At 50.1% G+C, this 20730-nt stretch overlaps 1 protein-coding gene across 1 annotated transcript in view; it reads left to right on the top strand.

Moving 5' to 3' along the window:
- Greb1 (growth regulating estrogen receptor binding 1) overlaps window positions 1-20730 on the top strand; it is a 131152-nt gene that overhangs the window by 62159 nt on the left and 48263 nt on the right. Inside the window, exons 5-11 of the mRNA XM_036171406.1 lie at window positions 780-899; window positions 2763-2939; window positions 12004-12186; window positions 13795-13938; window positions 16039-16167; window positions 19538-19651; window positions 19981-20124. Of these exons, the coding sequence (XP_036027299.1) occupies window positions 780-899; window positions 2763-2939; window positions 12004-12186; window positions 13795-13938; window positions 16039-16167; window positions 19538-19651; window positions 19981-20124 (1011 nt within the window). The remainder of the gene's footprint in view (window positions 1-779; window positions 900-2762; window positions 2940-12003; window positions 12187-13794; window positions 13939-16038; window positions 16168-19537; window positions 19652-19980; window positions 20125-20730) is intronic.

The raw sequence follows: 20730 nt of genomic DNA, 5'->3' as shown, positions 1-20730 counted from the left end.
GTGCACACGCGCACACGTGTGCGTGTGCGTGTGCGTGTGCGTGTGCGTGTGTGTGTGTGTGTGTATGTGTGTGTGTGTGTGTGTGTGTGTGTGTGTGTGTGTTCACATTTCCAGCAATGAATATATGCATTCTTTGGATGAACACTCATATACAGCTCAGCAGCTCCCTTATGCAATATTGAGGCAGTGCATGCTACTTCGGTTTGCAAGAAAACCGGGGGCACCTGGCAGGCCCACAGGTTCGGCTACAGGCTGTTGAACAGCTAAAGGCCAGAGACTCCATCTCAGCCCCAGGTTCCTTATTTGTAATAGGGACTACATGTGTCACAGTCTCACACGAAGGTTTTTGGAAAGCCTACCGGGTCGTGTCAAGGCTTTGTGTTCAGGCCTTAGTGAGCTTCTGTATCCATAGCAACTCCCCCACACCTGGGCAGACATAGGCAGCTGTCGTGGCTAGAAGGGAAGTGAACTTGAGCCTGAGTCTGTGTGCACCTTGGTCTTGGGGACTCATCTTCCCTGAGAGAGCCTTTGCATTTCCTTCCAGTACAGAAGGATCCGAATGCCCAGCTTCCAAGTGTTCCGAAGGACCAGTGAGTTACAGAGCAGCACGTGTTGACTGAGTGCTTCCTAGAGGGGTGCATGCCTCCTTTGTGTGATGAGCTCCCCAGGGCCATGTCTTTGTTGAGCTTATAGCTCCAGTGGAGGAAAAGCCCTGGAGGAGTCTTCCAAGGCCCCACAGAAGCTTCCTTATGACCATCACTCTTCTCTCCCGTATGCAGGTGGTGGCCGCCTGGACAATGAGGAAGAAGAAGATGAGGGAGAAGGGGGGTTAGAGCCCAGCAGTCCTTCAAATGCCTACCAGCTGCCCCCTCCTCCTGAAGGCTGCTGCACCACGGATGGTAAGACACTATAACCCCCGCTCAGAATCCGCAGCTGGGCCATAGCCTCTTTTTCCCCTGAGATGTGAGCTGGGCCTGTGTCCCCACACAGGATACAGGAGGCTGAGAGTCAGCCCCAGCTGTTAGGCCACGATAGGCCATAAGAATGGCCTGGGGTCCAATCTTCATTGTTTTGGGTCCGCAGTTTGGAAACTAGAATATACTTTCCTTACTTGAGTTGACTTTGCCGTGTACTTGATTTGGAATAGGTTAGGAATGACTTCTCATGCCCGTCAGTTCTTGGCTGTGAAAGGAACATATCTGCATTGTCTGGGAATTGGGGCAGTGGTGTTTCTTTAGCTGACAAGAAACAGAGGCAAGGCATGGGGGTACAGCAGCATCTCAGTGCAGTCTTAAGAGCTCATGCTCTGGACCTGGGGAGACCTGCAGGTTCACAAGTTTAGACCCCATTACTCCCTGAACCAAGACCTGTCCATCACGACTATAGTTATAAGCAACGAACTTATTGAGCCCATGTTCTGGAAGTTCAGAGATGAGAGATGAGAACTTGGGGTGAGGGGAGGTATTATCTGGGGAGACAGATGCTTTGTGCCCCCCTGTGGCTGGCAAGCTTGGCAGCATGGGAGCTGAGGGAAACTCCAGATGCAGGCAGAAGGGTGTCCTTCCTCTGGGTTTTAGAGGGTTGGTAGGAGTTAGATAGGAAACTACTCAGGTTTAGGGGAGATTGGAAACCGCAGAAGCAGTGTGGCAAAGGCTTAGGGGTGAGATGCATGCTGCCCAGGAGCTGTAGGCGGTTGAGCAGGATGTTCAGGCAGGGCCTGGGAATGGTGAGAGCCTGGGACTGCAAAGTGATCAGGGTAGTCGCCAATGCCCTCCGCACTCGGAGACCTGAACTTAACCCCTACCCCTGACCCTGAGTGCCAGCTGATGTTACCGGGACACAGAAGTCAGTACAGTTCTGGGACAGTCCCCAGAGGGGGGCGGTGAGATTGGCGGCCACTCAAGTGACTTTCACAGGATTTCTAATTGCACTGCAGTAGACCCAGACTGCCCCAGCCCATATTCTCCAGCTACCCTGGAGGTGGGCTGCTCGCTGGGCTGAGAGAAAGCCTGAGAAAGGAACCAGGGCAGACAGCCTGGAACAGCCCAAAAAGGGGAGCTTGTGAAGGGTGCCAGGGGCCCATAGTTGGCTCCTGGGATGGAGTGGGGATCTTGCATCTCTCTGATGGTTGACAGTGCAGAAAGCCCATGATGTTAGCTCACCCTCATTTAGAACAGCAGCTCTCAACCTGTGGGTCGAGACCCCTTTGCAGATGTTAAGTGACCCTTTCATCGAGGTCACCTAAGACCATCGGAAAACACATTACAATTCATAACAGTAGCAAAATTACAGTTATGAGGTAGCAATGAAAACAGTTTTAGGGTTGGGGCTCAGCACAGTGTGAGGAAGGCTGAGAACCACTGAGGGAGAACGAGACTCTGGAGAAAGCCGCAAGAACCCTGGCCATTTCCTTCTATTTTTCCTTTTCTTGGATACTTTTGACAACTTATTTTCCACATAGGGAATATATTTAAAAGTTTTACAATACAAAGGTTCAAGGGGGTTGGGTCTGCCATGGACCTCAAGTTCCCACAGGGGAAGCTGAGGAGGCACGGCTCCGGGCTTCCTCCCGAATGTACCCATTCTGCAGCCCCATAAAGTATAGTAGGCAAGAGATGAGACAGCCCTCAGCTTGGGAGGGTTTTGTCTTGTATCAGATGTAATTGGCATCAACCCTAACCCAGAGGCAAGGGTGTTGTTCGTTGTTCCTGTGACCCCCGGGCCCCTCAGGACAGTGTGTGAACTCTGTCTACTTCTTCTAGGCTTCTGCCAGGCCGGGAAGGACCTGCGTCTTGTCTCCGTTTCCAAAGAGCCCATCGAAGTCCCCGCTGGCTTCCTCCTCGTTGGGGCCAAGTCTCCCAGCCTGCCCGACCACCTCCTGGTGTGCGCGGTGGACAAGAGGTTCCTGCCTGACGACAATGGCCACAATGCCCTGCTTGGTGAGTTCCTGCTCTGGTTTCTCTGTGACTGACTGTCTGCTCTGGGGTGGGGCAGAGGAAGGGAGGCCTCAGCTGCTGGAGACAGAGTATTTTGATGGTTGGTGTCCTACATCTTTTTTGTGTGCATTTCTTTTTTTTTAAATTTTTATTTATTTTCTATTATCAGCTTGATACAGTACAAATTCTTATCCTAATAGTGAAATGTTTCACCGAGGCTTGCCCAGTGATTGAGTAAAACCAAAACTTATTATAAGCCACAGTCATCCTAGGGTCCCCCCTGCTATATATCCTCCATGGTTCTGTGGGTTGCAGTCTGATTGTTCTTTGCTTTATATCTAGAATCCACTTATGAGTGAGTACATACCATGTTTGTCCTTCTGGGTCTGGGTTATCTCACTCAGGATGGTATTTTCTAGTTCCATCCATTTGCCTGCAAATTTCATGCTGTCATTGTTTTTCTCTGCTGAGTAGTACTCCATTGAGTATGTGTACCACATTTTCTTAATCCATTCTTCAGTTGACGGGCATCTAGGTTGTTTCCAGGTTCTGGCTATTACAACTAATGCTGCTATGAACATAGTTGAGCATGTATCTTTGTGGTATGATTGAGCATTCCTTGTGTATTTCATTATGGAATGGAAGAAAAAATGGGAATTATTTTAAAATATGATTGGTTGGGACTAGGAGATAGTTTGGTTGGTAAAGTGGTAAAGCTGTGCACCATGTTTGGTCTTTAGGAGCCATCTAAAATGGCAGGTCTGATGGCCATGCTTATAATAACCCCAGGCAGACAGGTCCTTGAGCCTTGCTGGGCAGCCAATTCAGCTGAATTTCAAACCCAAAGATATTTCAAAAAACCAGCTGAACAGTTCCTTAGGAATGGCAGCTGAGGTTGACTGCTGGCCTTCACACACGCACACACAGACACACACAGACACATACACACTCACACACACATATGCCTACATGCATACATTTATAAAACATGGCTGGTTGCTTCCCTCTAGACAGCCCACCATTTAATACTGGGTTTTTCATACTTTGCTGTTCAAACCTTCCTTTGCCTGTCAGGATGAGAAAAAGCTTATAAAACCTGAACCAGGTACCTTCAGAAGCTAGCAGGCGGGGAGCAGGAGGATGAGTCTGTGTGCATGTGTGTCTGTGTCTGTATGTCTTTGAGTGTGTGTATGTGTGTGTGTGTGTGTGTGTGTGTGTGTGTGTGTGTGTGTGTGTGTTTGTATGTCTGTGTCTGTATGTCCTGTCTGTCTGTCTGTCTGTGTGTGTGTGTGTGTGTGTGTGTGTGTGCCCCTGCCGCAGGCTGGTCACATCTGAGTGATTGACAGAATCTCTAACCATCTTCTGCTGTGATTTATGGCTCCCCCTGGAGAAGTGGTGTCTGTCACATTCTGTAGGGGAGCTTAGACTTGTTCATGAACTTGTCCTCAGTCATGAGGGTAAAGAAGACACCAGGGGCCCAAGTTCAAGCCTTTGAGTCTCTAAGTTCTCTCCTTACACATTGTGCTTTTGCTGTGGTCAAGGTTCTGTTAGGGTCGTGACTTTCCCGCCTGGCCATGGGAACCTGCCCACTATCTTTCAAATCGTCACTGGCCCACTAAGATCCTCGTGACTCATTGTGATGTTGAGGCCATGCCTGACCTTCTCTTGCTCAGATGGCATTATTATGCTCTTGCTGTGTACCACGCTCCCTTCCTGTGCGGCAGCATCAAGGAAGACGCCAGCTAGCACTGAGAGGCCAGAGATCTGGATAGGGTTGGTTTGTTGTTTACCCGCAGACCACCATGTGGCCTCCTGTACCCCCTTCATCCATGCAGTAGAGAGGGGTTTGGATACATGCCATGGCTTTGGGCAGTTTGTTCCTGTCTGGCAACTTTGGATTTGGCCATTCATCTCTTTGGAGAACTGGGTACGGAATGACATGTCAGTGGTCCATTTCCACGTGGGGTCTTATCACCATAGAAGAGAGGATCCCTGGAACAAACTATGGATCCAGAAAGTTCACAACCTCTTCTGTATTCTCCATGGGTTTCAGCCCTTCAGATATCCAGTTTTGTTCTTCTTATGGCCCCAAACGAAGTAGGGAAACTCACTGTGAGGAAGGCCTTGAGGGAAGGGGGTGGGAGAGTGGGAATCAGGAAGAAATGGAACTGTTCCTGTCTCCAGACTCGAGGGGCGGGTCACAGTGTGTGTAAACTCTCAAACCAGGCAGATGAATGGCCCCAGGAGGGGGAAGCACATCTTGGGGTGGGGGTGGATCCTAAGGCAGGTCTGTACACTTACTGAGATCAGCTCTTTAAGACTAAGCCTGGAAAATTACCCAAGAAGCTGGCAGTGTCCCCGGGACTGTGCTGGAGTTTGCTCACCAGGAGCACGTAGTGCCCGTATTAACTGTGGTGCCTCACACAGCTGTCTTTTGATCTGCTGGTGGGGTGGGATGGGATGAGATGGGGCGAGAGGGGGGCTCGTCTGAATTCCACCCCTTTGTGACTACAAGGGAATTACTGGGGCAGTAAATCAGGGCGGTTCTGCCTATAGAGCCTGGAGATGGGGATCTTCCAGCTCCTTCTCCTCCAGCCATGAGCGTCTGGCCCCTCCTAAAGTACCCAGGAAGGCACTTTGTTAATTGCTGGCAAAAAGCCATCCGGAATGAGGAACAAGGGCTGCCTGGAAATAGCTGTGCCTTCTCCTTTGAACACAACTTTATGCTCTCAGCTTGGACACTTCACACTGTTTCGGTTTCCTGCTATTAACCTGGGTGGCTGCCTAGGACAAGGTGGTCTCCGCAGCTCCTGCAATAAGGAACCAGGTTCAGCCCTGTTTAGTGATCCATAAAACTGGGTCTGTGGATCATCCCCAGGGAGGCAAAGCCTTTACGAACATTGTTCTAGCAACTCTGAAGCTGTTGAGGGATTTTGTCGGAGAAAATCGAAAGGTTACAATTCTAGGTGTGGTCTTCAGTTTTTGCCGTTATCAACAATAATTAATCTAAGTCGGCCAATCCCTTAGCCCTCAGAGAAGAAAATGTCACTCTTCCTAGCTGGCTCGTGTCTTAGAAGCAAATGAGTCTGTTGTCTAGTTAGCAGGCAAATTATCCACACGTTTATTGAATGTAGAAGGTCAAACTGAAGGCTGGTGTTTAGGTGTACCTGGGAAGTGAACCCTTCTACCAGAAGCTCCTGGATTGGTGTGAAGACACAGGCAAACAGAAACAGTTTGGTCCATGGGGTCCATAGTGTCAGAAAATAAACCATGCCAGCAAACCCAGTACCCACCCTTGTGGGGGCATTGTGCCCTCAGAAAGTTACCAAGGTGTTAACATGGACTGTTGGCAAGGGGAGGGTGTTTTAGTGGCAGCCAAGTTCAAGCTAGGCCCCGGCAAATTAGTAAAAATTTCTAATTGGAAAACAGTAATAACAATGGTAGCAGCAATGCACTAATTTTATTGAAGACTCACAGGCCTGGAACTGTACCCAGGAAGTTGAAATAACAGTGAGGGAGAGACACTGTCAACTGGCATTTGTATGTGACACCCAGAAGGTGTAGACTATCAGAGGGTCCCCCAGGCAGCAGCTGGGATGACTTGGATCTTGAACCCAGATGATGGAGTCCTGGTTTAGGGAACCATGACATGGACACTCGGAGAGATGTGTGAAGCTGGGCCTTCCTTTGGATCCTGCAGGACAGGAGCTGGGAGGCCACCTTTGGCCTTGAAACATGAAGGGGAAGGAAAGCAGAAGGCCCCCCACGTCCTCTGTCTTCAGTGGTTCCCCGTGCCTAGTGACTGCTCCCTGCCAGGCTTATCTGGTGTCAAATCCCACCGCCATGTATTTCATCTGAAGTTATTCCCGTGGGTGTCTCTCTCTAAAAGACGAGGACAGTTTGTGGAATGCCAATGCTGTGGCCCTATCTAAAAAGTTTAAGCATTCTTTAATACCGTTAAATACTCAGTGAGTTCAGATGTTTTCCTACACTTTATTTTTAACATTGGTTTATTAAATTCAAGACCCAATCAAAGTTTTCTTAAAGCATTTGATTGACTCATTTCTTCTCTTTGGTGATTTTAATATGTGTGTGTGTGTGTGTGTGTTTTTTAATTTTTAAATTTTTTTTTTTATTTTGAGGCACAGTCTCACGTGTTCCAGGCTGGCCTCAAACATACTATATAGCTGCAGATGACCTTAAACTTCTGGTCTTCCTCTTCCATCGAGTCCTTCCCCTCCCCTTTCCCCTCCCCATCTCATGCTGGGACACAGGTGTGCATCGCTGCGCCTAACTTTATGCAATGTTGGGATCAAACTCAATGCGTCACACACAGCAAGCAGACACTCTGCCTCGTGAGGTACATCGTCAGCTCTTGTCTTCTTAAAACTATGTGTCCCTTCTCCTTTGTTCTCTCCCTTCCAACGTATATTTTTAAGAAATATTGGTGGTGTTATGAATAAGGCAGTTAGGGGCTGCAGAGATGGCTCAGTGGTTTAGAGGGCTTGCTGCTTTTCCAGAGGACCTGCGTTCAGTTCCTAGTACCCACTCCAGATCCAGGAGAGTCAATATCCTCTAACGGTCTGTGTGGGTGCCTGTAACATAAGACATCTACCCCTCGATGTGTATACACACATAAACAAAAATAAGAAATAAATCTTCTAAAGGTAAAGCATTCTGGGGGTCTCACATATAACTGATTTTTATCATAAAAGAAACTGAGGATGGATGAGTTTTGAGCTGAATATGGGACCTAAGATAACTATGATGCTCTGATAGAAATTCCAAGCCCTCCACATTGTACCTCACAGCTTGCCTTGGCCTGTGTCTCATCTGGTGACTATCTGATTCAGCGTCACTTGCTTCCTCCACAAAAGTAGAGCATTTCTGCACGGGACTGGGATTTGTCCCAGACGTCAAGGTGAAACTCAGAAGTTGGGGCTCCCCACTTTGCTGTCAGAACACACTCACATCCACAAACAGGAACGTGGCAGGGAACGTCAGTTTTGTGGCCACGCCTGTCTCCTGCAAGGCTAGCCAAGAAACTCTTCTTTTGATGGTGGCTCATTAAGAAAAGTCAGATGTTAGCGGGAGTCCAGCCCATTCCTGAGGGCTGGATGATGGAGACCCGCTCTCTGCAAAGGAAGTAATCCTGGAAACAAGCCTAGACATTTCTTCCCCCCCCCCCCACATCCCTGCCCCCTCCTCGCTCTGTCCTCCCCTACCCGCCCCCAAGCCATAACGCTGTGTGCTTAGACACCACCTACCAAGTCCAAAAGAACCCATGGTGGGAGCTTCCAGAAAGAGTCTTGTTGCTTCAGCCCTGGAAGGACGTTACAGCGTTTATCCTTGTCTTCCCTTCTGTCTTCTGTGACTGGGCGGCAGGAACCCAGAGCAGAGTTCCTTCTTATCTCTGGCCGCCTACCCTCTCCTCGCTCCCACTGAGTCCAAGCCGAAGGAGAGAGGACATCACGCTCCGAGTCAGGGACAGGTTAGCTATCCAGGAGACACCTTAACCCTTGTAGTGTCCCTGTGGGGCGGTTTTGCGGAGAAGATGGCACAGCGAACTAAGAAAAGCGGGGCTCGCCCCCCCACCAGGCCGTGGGTAAGTCACTTCTCTGTGCCTTGATCCCCTCACCTGTAAACTGGAGACGCTATGGGTTATATTGCGGGGTTCATGAGCTTCAAAGGGGAGTGGTGGACATTGGTAACATAAAGAACTCACACACACAGCTTGACACATGGTGGCTGTGCAATAAATACCAGCTCCCATCATGGTGTTTGCAAATGGTGGAAATGAAGCTCAGAGATGTGTAGGAACCTGCCTGATACTCTCGAGTCAGGACTTGAACCCCGGTCCTGTTGACTTCTGTGTTCCTGCTTGCTTGCTGCATGGGGAGAGGTGGTGGTCGGGGCCTTCTCCATAGGTGGGCATGTTTCACACAGCGGCTTGCACATGCAGTGTCCATTTGGGCTTAAATAGATAACGTACTAGTTGCCAAATCAGATCCATGGGATGATCCCAGCCAGGGTGTTCAGGTGGTTAGAAGAGGGTTGTTTGTACAGGCCACTTTGGGTGGGAAGAATAGTCCCTCCCTTTCTGGCATCTATGCCCAGCAGGAGTCTGAATCTTTAGTCCACATATCTCCTTTTCTGATGAGACTTTTATAAACTTCTCAGGCCCGAGGTCGATTCCCCAAAGGACTGGCTCCGTGTTGTACCCTTTCTTGAAAGTGTTCATTGCCCTTCAGGGGGTTTCCTGAAGTCTTAGGATGACATCATCTGCTCAGCTGATGGTTCGCGCTGCTCCTTTCCTCCAGGCTAGGTCCTGCGCGCTCACCCTGGCTTCCTTCCTCATCCCCCACCTGCCTCTTTGGACTTCTATGTCCCCAGCTGGAAGGTTTCACTGTTGTGGTCTGCTTGCTGTCTGCAGCTGTCCACCTGTCCACTGTACAGCTGGACTGGAGCATCCTCTCACTTCAGAGTCACCAGGGGTGACCACTCCACATGACTGAAGTCACTTCCCTGATGGCATAGTAGCTGACACCATGAGGGTGCCATGTACATGGTTTGTAGCCCGGATAGCTGGTCTCTCAGTGTCCTTCACTTTGAAGGTCCTGTGTCTTGATTAGTGTTTTTTCTACACTCAGGCTTAGAATTTCCTCACCAGGAACCCTGGACATTTTTTCGGATTGTATTCTTGGGTGCCAGTTAGGCTCTGTGTCTCAGGGTTCCTAGGTTGGAGGCCAGTGATTAAATAGAAGTGTTTATTATTAATCAATTGGTTAATTATCCCTCTCTTTCTTACCTTCTTGGCAATGTTGTTACACAGTGCTCTCCATCAGCACACATATGCTTACACCGATCCAACCCCACATGTATGCAGTCCCACCAAAGCATGGCCCTTTGGAAGGGCAGGGAGAGTTATGGGGGGGACAAGGCATACATTTCCCTGATGCTGAGCACCTTCCAGGACCCTGAGCAAGATGAGTGAGGGAGCCTGGGAAAGTGCCAGTCCCCTCTCTTGAGTCCAGGAGCTGAGTACCATGGAAGGGATGGACATGGGTAGGGGATTTGTGGAGGAAGAAACTGAGGCAGGGGCAGGTTAGGGGTAGTTGGAGTAGGTGGGTTAAGAGGCATTTTGTCTCAGTGAGGAAAAGATGAAACCAGCGATGGGTGGAAGATTGGGGCCTGTGGATCTGGACTTCATCCTTGGTGTGCAGTTAAACGCCACTTTCTGGGTCTGTTTCTGCTGATTTCACAGGAATATTTTGTTTTCTGTAGCGACTGGCAATGGGGTCAGTTAAGCCAAGTGCCCTCTGTACTTGACAGTGAATGGTACAGTGTCCCGGCCACCGTGTGCACGTTAGCTTCCCCCAAGTCCCACTCAGCATTGCCCATGTCCGTGCTGCCTTACCTGTTCACACTGGTGCAGTATGAATCGGATTCAGATGACTAAGTCACCCTGTACCTATTCCAGCCAGGCTGAAGTTTCCCCTTGTTTCTAAGGCTTTTTGTACAATATTAAAATGCAGGTTAGAGATTTTATGCAGCGTGGAGTCTTCTCTGGGGAAGTTTTTTAAACTTTCATCTCACCTACTGGATGTCTTCTGAATACTAGCCAGAGTCCCCCAGGACAACTTGTATATGAGCAGGGCTGATACAGAGACGTGTGGCTTTTCTGGCCTCACGCAAAATGACCTCTGGAGACCACCAAGCAGGGGCATGATACAGGAAGTAAGTGTGGCCCTGCCTCAGAGCCTCCCTTGACCCAGGACCTTGGACTCACAGGAGCCAGACCTGCCATCGACAGAGCAAGGTTGTCTTGGGATGGCTTACACAGGAGCAGCGGTCACATGGAGAGGTCAAGTTGTTACACGTCTCTTGTATTAACCAAGGCCTGGGGCCGGTTCCGTCGGAATCGGAACGGCTTCCTGCTTTGTAGAGACCCTTTCAAACGCATGCTCTGCATGTCCATAGTCATAGGAGGAGGTTTCTCTCCCTGCTCGGATGGCCTGCACAGGGCCACGAGCTGGCGGAGAGGCCTGTCTATCGCAGCAGGAAGATGACCTGCCCTGACACAGCCGTGTTCTTGAACAGTGTCTCCACTCTGCTGGCTGCTGAACTTTGGGTCCCACTCCCAGGGTCCCCACCATGTGTTTGGTATTTTTTGATCTACCTGACTGACTGACTGAATAGGCCTTTGGGTTTTATTATGACCTTTCCTTGTATGTCTGGCATCATCTTTTGCTCATCTTTGTCCCCGGCTACCCTCACTGATCCCTCCTCCTATCCCCCAGACCCCTTCCTTCTCTGAATGTTACCCCTTTGTTATGTTTCTAAAGCGATATATACTAGGTGTATAAGTATAGATGATATATGTCACATATACTTATTGAGAAAATCCTGATTTTGAATATCAGAGAAAATAGGTAAAGTTTTGTCTCTCTTCCCACATTATCCTCTTATACCTCTTCACCCCTCTTTTAAAGCCCCATGTGTACATATATATGCATATGTACATATATATATATATATATATATATATATATATACATATATATATATATATATACATACACACACCCATCCACACACAGAATTATATACATACACATATCTTTGAAATACAGATTCTGCATATGAGAAAAAAGCATGCAATGTTTGTCTTTCTGAGTCTGACTGATTTCACTGTTAACATAATGATCTCTATTTCTGTTCATTTTTCCACCACCTTCAAATGATGCAATTGTGTTCTTCCTTGTGGCTGGATAAAATTCCACTGTGTGTGTGGACTACATTCACGTAGGTGGGATTTTCAATATGTCCCCCCCACCCCCCAAGAGGGTGAAATCCCCCACACTCGCTTCTGTGGCCCAGTCTCTTTGTTCCTGTTTGAGGCAAGGTAGTTTTGACTCCTCAGCCTGATTACCATGCCTGTGGCATTCTCTGAGTGGTGATGTGGGCTGCAAATGCTCAGAGTCCTGATGAACGGTGACTGAGGACGAGGCTGGAAGGGAGTGGAAGGGGAGGCAGGGAGGCTCATGGCTTGCTTCCTCCTGCCCAGGTTTCTCTGGGAACTGTGTTGGCTGTGGGAAGAAAGGCTTCTGCTACTTCACCGAATTCTCCAACCACATCAACCTGAAGCTGAGCACGCAGCCCAAGAAACAGAAACACCTCAAGTACTATCTGGTCCGGAATGCACAAGGGGCACTGACCAAAGGACCTTTGATTTGCTGGAAAGGCTCGGGTGAGGGGCCGGGCTTGAACTGGAGGGGAGGGGGTGGGGAGCTGGGAATGTATCCCCAGTGGGCATTGTGGGGCCAGGAGGGGAGGAGGAGGGACTTCTCTACAGTGGTATATAGCAGGAGGGCAAGCCCATGGCACTGAAGATGTTCCTTGGTGTAAGCGGTACTCCGTCAGCTTACTATGTGATAGATGTACCCCTCGGGGGCAAACACTAACAGAGGGCCACCCAGTGCTGAGCCTCTTTTGGGGAGGTATAAGGGACAATGATTTTATTCTCAAGGGACATTTACTGCCTAGGGATGCTTTTGATCATCGTGTCTACAGGCTGCCCCTGTATACTGCTAAAAACCCTCAGTGTGTAAGGTGGTCCCCAGCAAGAGGCTACGATTCCCCCAGTGTCACAGGGATGAAGCCGAGAAACCCTGATTTGGAGAACGGGGTGTGTGTGTGGGGGGGGGGGTGTTGAACAATACCACACCATCACCACCGTCTGCATCCCTGAACTCTGCTCGTTGTGACCAAAGAGACCAACTCTGGGGTGCCGGTTCCTCGGGGTGAGCTGGGCTCTGACTTTCCTAGGAAAAGGCTGCACTGTGGCCTTCCTTAGTCTCCTCTGTAACTCTCTTATCAGCTAAGGCATTGGCTGTTCTGAGGCCTGCCCTGGGGCGGAGGTAGTGGACTGTATCTGAGAAGGAACGTTCCAGAAATGTCCAGGACAGCTGCCCCTCTGTCCCCCACCTTTTTTGCATATTCTGGAATGTTCCACACAGGTTCTTTGAGTGGAAGGAAGAGGTCTCAGTTGTGAGAGACTGCCTGAGTGCTGTTCTTCACTTCCCTCTCATTTTCTCTTCTTTCTTTACTGTATGTATTACCCTTTAAAAAGCTCCTGCCATGCTCCAGTCTCAGTCCCAGGCCCTATGAATGAAGCTGGCCTTCCTGTGGGTCCAGCTCTCCATCCTGCTCACAAGTTAGAGCTGCTGCTGCAGGCAGGGCGGAGGGAGGTGCTGATGGTCTCTACCTGGGGGCGTCACCCAGTGTCTCCTTGGACGTTAAGCACAGGGCTCAGAGAGCTCAGTTGCATGAAGTATATTTCTTGTTCCCACCGCTGGACACTCTTACTCTACGGATAGAGCCACCCTTTGGCAGGGAACCATTTATGGAACATGGTGTCTCTGTCCTGCAACACACAGAAACAGAGATTAGCGTGGCACCAGTGTCCTTTATAGATAGATGCTCATATGCCCCAGGCTTCTGTAGACACAGCTCCACGCTAGGAAGTCATTCCCCAGTCATGGCTAAGAGCCAGTTAGATTCCACCTCCTCTTCCTCCTCTTCCTCCTCTCTCTCCTCTTCTTCCTAGCCTTCCTCTTCCTCTTTTTCTTCCTCCTCCTCTTCTTCCCCTTCCTCTTCTTTCTTTTCCTCCTCTTCTTTTTCTTTTCTTTTTTCTTTTTTTGAGACAGGCTTTCTTTGTATAGTCCTGGCTATCCTGGCTGTAGACTGGGCTGGCTGCAAACTCATAGAGATCCGCCTGCCTCTGCCTCCCACGTGCTGGCACTAAAGGCATGTGCCGCCACCGCCCAGCCTCACACCTGCTTCTTGCCTCCATTAGAGTTCAGAAGTCGGCAGAACTCCACCAACACCTGCTCCAGTGCCCTGTTCCCTCCACTGGAGAGCTCAGGGTCTCTGACGGCCTTCCCCAGTGAGCCCGTTCCTGGGACCAACCCCAGCGTTCCAGCAGGAGCTCAACAGCCAGGTGAGAGCACCCAGAGGTGTCCCGGGTGCTGATGCCATGCACCGGGAGCCGGCATTCTGGGAAATAAATAAAGGGCGCACTTTGAGTCTTGTCGTTTCTGTGCCATTTTGTAAGTTTCACTTTGTGTGATGTGGTTCCATGTCACTTTGAGTCTGTAAGTTTTAGTGACATGCCCCTGTGGGCTTTCATTTGGAGAGCTTGCCTGCTCTTCTGTTTGATAAGGAATGGGATCACCCCAGTGTTGGCATCCTGCATCCCCAAGTCACAACACAGAGTTCCATGGATGGTAAGTGTCAAGCCAGCATTTCAAGTGGATTTCTAGGAGGGGCAGAGGTCAGATTCTTGTCCTTTATCCCGTGATGAGTGTGAGATATTCTCCATGTATTTCACTAAAGCTCGCCATGCCCTGGGAACAGTGGAATGTTTGGGAAATTCAGGCTCCATGGAGGCTGAGGCTTGCCCAGGACCTCACAAAGAGGACTCGGGGGAGGCAAGTTTGTACCCCAGGTGTTTCTGTTTTATACGCCTGGCCCTGAGCCACACAGATGATGCCTGTGAGTAAGTGTGGTTTCTGTTGTCCAGAGACATCAGCTTTCCTGAGGACTCTGGGAGGCCATTGGTGGTTTTTTATTCCTCCTGCCCAGAAAGTCAGTGTGGCACATTGCCCAGGGAGTGAAACCAGTGTCCTGGGCTTTGCAGACCCATCACTCACTGGGGCTGGGACATGCTGTCCTTCAGGAGCTCTAGACTCCCTTCCACAGGCTGGCCTCTGACCTCTTCCTCCTCAATGTCCTGGCTCTTCACTCCCTTTGCCACTGTGCATTGGGGAACCCTCTGTTTGGTGTCCAAGCACCTGGTGTAGACACCAGCACTGCTGTCTTTGGCTGAATGGTAGTGCAATTCACTTAATTCCTGGAACTTAACTCTGTTTCTCCATATGTAAACCTGGGGGCAGGGGTGTCCTTTTCAGTCTAGCTCACAAGGTGATTATAAGAATTAAATGAGATTATAGTAACAGTAGCCCCTCATGGTACTTGTTCTGTGCCAGCTCTGTCCCATACACTAGATGTCTGCCCGCCTGGGTCCTTCACACAGTGACTCTGCCAGTTGCTATCATGACCCTCATTTTATGGAGGAGACATTGAAATTTGGAGAGTATGTGTCTCAGGTCATAGAGCTTGTAAGTAATGGGACTGTGGTTGGGACACAAGCTGAGCAGCCCCAGAACCACACTGTAGCTGTCACATGGGCCACTTCATGAAAGCGTTCCTACAATTCCAGCCAGCATTGGCTTCCTCATAGCATCAGAGACCATGGTTGCCCCAGAATTAGTTTCAAGACTTAGGAAACTTGAGCTCTCTAAGTAGCCCCGACTCTGTCGGCAACCAACCTGCCAGGCTTCTCCGTTGTGTTTTGATACAAACTGAACTCCAGAGGCAAAAGAAGGTAAGAAGCAACCATCTCAGGTGTGGGGCTACAGGTAAGGAAGTCCTGGCTACACATGCACCCCAGGACCTTCCTTTACCCATGCTAGACCTTCTGGGGTAAAAGCCAAAGGTTCATGGTATTTGTGCGTTCATGTTCATATGTATATCATGTTCATGTCTCCTCACATGTTCAAGTGTAAGCAGGAACGTGTATGTATTTCTAAATGTTCATACGTGTATTTGTGTATTTGTTCCTTGTAAATTTGCATGTTTATTAAGTATGTTTCTGTGCATCTGTCTGTATAAGCAGGAGAGCATGCATATGGTTCCTGCATACATACTGTGCATATGGGTACATGCATGTGAAATTAGAAATGAGTTTGCATTCATATGTGCACATTTATGTCCACATTGGCCAGAATGAGCACACAGGTGTGCATGTGTTTCTATATGCACACCTGCATGTGTGTGTGGGTTTTTGGGTGTGTGGGCAATGTGTACATGTATATGTGTGTGTGTGTACATGTGTGTCTGTCTGTGACAGAATCACCTGCTTTCTCGATGGGACTCACCAGCGCTCCGATGGGACTCACCAGCGTGGAGCTAATGTGTCTGCCTGGTTCTGGTTCTGGCTGTGGTATGACTGACCCCTTTCCATCCTTTCTGCTTTCAGGACCGGCTTCTGATCACCCCTCAGGGACCACAGCCACAGGTCCCACCGTCTTCAACGGCAAGGAGTCCCCCAAGCACCCACAGCTAGCCAAGAGCAGCCTGTCAGCCCTGCCTCGTCCCTCAGGCTTAGGTAGGGCTTCTGGCCCCGGGGGTGCTGGAGCCCTTCCAGAGGGTACATGGGAGGTCCAGGACCTGGAGGCTCCAGAGTCTCATGTTGTGTTGGTGAGCTGTGCATGCTGATGGGCCATGAGGGCTCTGTGCTGGTGGCAGGTGACCTCTCTTGAAGCAAGTGTCAGGAAGATTGGGAGTGTCAGGGGAAGATGATGTCAGAGCAGATACGTATGAATCCAGAGCCCAGTGCTGTCTTGAAGGCAGTGGGCCTTGCAGCCTTCTTCAGCTGCCCCTTCTTGGGGGCTAAGAATGCCACCCCAGGACAGCAAGAGGATCTCCTGCTGCTGTGTGTCTTGGCTGCATGTCCAGAGCTCACTGATTGTCACTGGCTACTATTACCAGGGTCAGCCCACCATTAGTCTGCCCTGTTAACACCTGGGCAAATGAGAGGGGGGGAAGGGGGCAAAGAGACTTGGGGACTGTATTCAGACTCCCACCACGCTGACCCTAAGAACGTTACAGCAAATCTTCTCTGTACCCCACCCCCAATGCCCCATGCCAACCCTGTGTACACAGCTGAGCTGGAGCTTAGGGTCGGAGACATTAAATTAGAAAGGCCCTTAGAAATGTCCGTCCTCGGGATGGAGTTGCAGCTCCTGGGTAGCGTGTGTTTGCCTGGGTTTTATTTCCAGCATCAAGGAAGAGATAGGTCCAGAGAGGCACCCTTGGCTGGACTACACCTCCATTGTGCCAGAAGGCTTCTCTGGCCCAAATATGTCCATTGTGTAGCTAGCCATTTGCTGAGGGAGCAACCCCCTCTAGGCCCCCCATGAATCCAAGGCTCTCTGAGTCATGACTAGCTTTCACATTCTGGAACTTTTATCAGTCCCCACCCCTTCCCTCAGGACTCCCTCCTTCCTCTGGTGGCTCTTTCTTCTCCAGGTGCTTGGGTGCAGGGCAGGGCTGAAGAGTGGCCCATGGTCATCAGGTCAGGAAGCCCCTTGCTGTCCACAGAATCTTCCTGAGCTCTGTGGACACTTGGTCCTCACCTCATACAACCATGGACCAGATCCTTTCAGCCTGGGGGCCCTAGGACCTTGGTTTGGGGCAGGGAGCCTACAGAAACTCCTGCAGGATTGGTCTAGAACTTTCCCAGCCTACTTTGTGGAGGTGTGGGGACAAGTTTCCTCCTGGGATCTCAAAGGCCTTCTAGAATTAGCCCCTTGAAGTTCATTCTCTGCCTTTAGCTGTTCACGTCCCTTGGTGACCTCATTAAGACCTCACTGTTCTCTCAGGGCTCACCTTGCGGTCCCTAGCACCTGGCTCTGGGAGAGCCTGACTGAGGGAAGGACGGACTCAGAGACACTGGCTGACCTGGGTCACGGAGTTGAGCACAGGCATGTGTCGGAGTTACCATGCCTTGGCTGTCCTGGGGACACTCAAAAGCAGGATGCTAGAAACTGCTTCTGATTGAGTGAGGCCTTCCACTCGCTGCTCTTGGCGAAATGCTGCCCCCTGGCGGAGGATGGGAAATAGGCGCTTTGTCTCAGAGGAGGGCTGGTGCTCCCAGAAGGGGACAGGAAGCTAAAAGTCCCGCCCTGAGTGAGCTGCATAATGAACCGCCTCCAAAAAAAAAAAAAAAAAAAAAAAAAAAAAGCCAAGTAGGGTTCCTTCTAGAGACAGCAAAATAATAATTGGCTCACACTGTGATGCGCTGTTGTCCCTGGTGATGTTGTGAGACCACCTTCTGGCTTAGAATCCAGTAGAGACATTTCCGGGTTGACCTAGAGTAGGAGATGCCTGTAGATCTCTCCAGCATCCTCAGCTCCAGCCCCACCCTCCTGTAGTTCGGGACCACTGCCTAGAGGAACCAGGTCCTGTCTCTGAGAGCTCTTCCCCTGTTGCTGGGGCCAGGGTTTGGGGAGTGGGACACCTGAGGCAGAGGTGACAGCCCTGTCTTTGAGGGCAAAGACCCCTGTTGGTTTGAAAGCTCTTCGTAAGCCAAGTAGTTCATGTCCTTTTACCTCTGTGTTTGTTTGGTTTTGACTTTGTTCTCGTCCACTTTGGTCAGTCTGAAGATAGGTAGCATTTAGGGTTCCTTTCAAGGGACTCTACAGCGGCCATTCTCAAAGTGCTGTTGCCTCAGAATAACCTGGGCGCTCGTGACAGGGTGTGTGCTCTTCCCATCCCCTCAGGGGCTCCATGTGGTAACTAGCTCTAGGCAGAGCCTAGGACGGAAGGGACAGCCAGGTCTGTGTATGTTCTCTGCCTAAGCTGAGGGAGACATTACCCTCAGTCCTCAGGGCTCCGCTCTGACTGTAGGTTCTCATCACCCAGGATCCCCGGTTATCAGAATGACCCATTCCACAGTGCTGAGCTTCTCCAGTTCCTCGGAATAGGCTTGCATTCAGACAGGCAGGTTTTCATTTGCTTTTCTGCGTTTAAAGGCAAAAATCTTGCTGTGTAGCCCTGGCTGGCCTAGAACTTGCTACATAGACCAGACTAGCCTTGAGCTCCATACAAATCTGCCTGTTTCTGCCTTCCAGGTGCTGGGATTAAAGGCATGCACTGCCACGCTTGGCTAGATAGTTTTTAAAGTGTCCACGTGAGTTTAAAGGGCAGCAGGTTGAGGCGGGGCTGTAGAGATGTGAAAATTTGTGTTCAGATTTTTAAAGAAAATAGGGTAGCCAGTGGTCCTAATTTATGAATAGTTTTGAGTCACGAGCACATTGATATCTAGAGTGGGCGGGGATGACTCACGAGTGCCTGTGGGTCCAGCTTCTGTTCTTGCTTTTTAATATCTGAAATTAGCTTTCCAGATTGGGTAGGAGTGAGGGTGGGGTTGGAGGGGAGGAAGGGGATGTGCAGGTGGATCGGTACTGCCCTCAAGTGGCAAAACCGTGCTGGTGCACTGAACGTTTGCTGTGTAGGTGATGCTGTTGATGTTGGCAGAGGTGGCGGTGTATCCCTGGCTAAGTGTTCCATTTAAGTATTTTACATGCATTCTCTCTCCTTCTGGTCCACTTTCTCAGTAGATTTTATTATTATTTAGGCTCTTTTAAAAGCCAAAAGAACTCAAACTTGGGGAAGATGCAGCTTAAACCCAACCTTGGAGGGAAACATTTATAAAAAGTGACAGGGTGTTTCCTTTTGCCTTGATCCTTGACTAGAGGCTTGAAATCCATCATTAAGCTGCGTGGTTTTAAAAAATACCAGTGGTTGGGGGGTGTATCTCAGTGGTAGAGCATCTGCCTAGCATGTACAAGGTCCTGGATTTGAACCCCAGCTCTGTAAATAAAACAAAACAGATATGCTCTCCAAATCAGGGGAGAGTTTTACTGACGCCGGTTCCCAATGGTGGCCTAACCCATGCTCTGAATATTGTCTAGGTATCTTGCCAAACTCTGGGCCTCCCAAAAAACGGCACAAAGGGTGGTCCCCAGAGTCTAAATCAACCACGGATGGTGGCTTCCCTCAGGGTGGTGGCAGCAAAGCTAAGCATGGTAAGTGGCTGGGGTCTTTGCCCAAACCCCAAAATTGGGTGGTGTGGCCTGATGGTAGCATGTGTGCATGTGTGCAAGTGTGCACATGTGGGTAGGTGGATGAGTGAGGGGGTCCTGGGCAGCCAGGCTCTGACGTAGCGGAGGGACAAGCAACCTCTCTACCACTCAGTGGCCTGTGTGCTGAAGAAGACTGTGTCTCTTGGTGGGGAAGTTGGGGCTGAGTGAGCTCAGACGTCTTGTGAGTAAGGAGGTGGGCCAGTGGGTGGATAGCGGGTGGACTGGGGACTGATGCCTCATTTGGTACATCTCTATGCTCGCTGTGTTTCTAGAAGGTACTGGCATACCCTGCGTGCCCCAGGCTGGCTTGGTGGGACCAACTTCAGTCACCTTCCCGGTGGTGGCCTCTGGTGAACCAGTGTCTGTTCCGGATAACTTGCTGAAAATATGCAAGGCCAAGCCAGTGATATTTAAAGGCAAGTACAGCTGTGCACCCAGCTGTGGAGGTAGGGAGGAGGTCTGCAAGGAATCTCCAACTCCAAAGACATTTCCCTTCCCCCACCCCTGACCCAAACTAAAAGCTCTCCAGGGCAAGAAAATGGAGTGGGCCCAGGCTCTGGACTGCCGAGACGACAGAGCATGTCGTTTTGTCCCAGCAGGCATGTAGTAACTCTTCGTCATGACACTCATTTGCTTGTTTACTGTCCTTCCCTTCATTCACAGAACCCGGGTTATAGTTACCCAGCTAGTGCAGAGCACCAGGGATGGGTAGGGGAGGGTGACACAAAGTAACCCATGGCTTATTCCATAGTCACCCAGAGCCATACACTCTGATTTGGATTAGGCCGAGACAGCCATGGGTCACTGCCATAGCAACATTAAATAAGATAGGATTGGATCGCCTCCATGTGGTGGCTGGGTGTGTTACCCAGAGTAGCCTTGTGGATAAACTGAAGAAATCTTTGTGTGGTGACTCTGAAGTGGGGAGCCGCCGTGTGCAGCTTTGGCAAGTAGTGATGGGGGAGGTGAGGTGTGCGGGACCAGATATATCTACTTCCTTCATTGTACATTTGACATCCTGC

The sequence above is a fragment of the Onychomys torridus genome, chromosome 21 (assembly GCF_903995425.1).
Source record: "Onychomys torridus chromosome 21, mOncTor1.1, whole genome shotgun sequence".
NCBI classification, from domain to species: Eukaryota; Metazoa; Chordata; class Mammalia; order Rodentia; family Cricetidae; genus Onychomys; species Onychomys torridus.
This window is presented reverse-complemented; position numbering and strand designations above follow the sequence as displayed.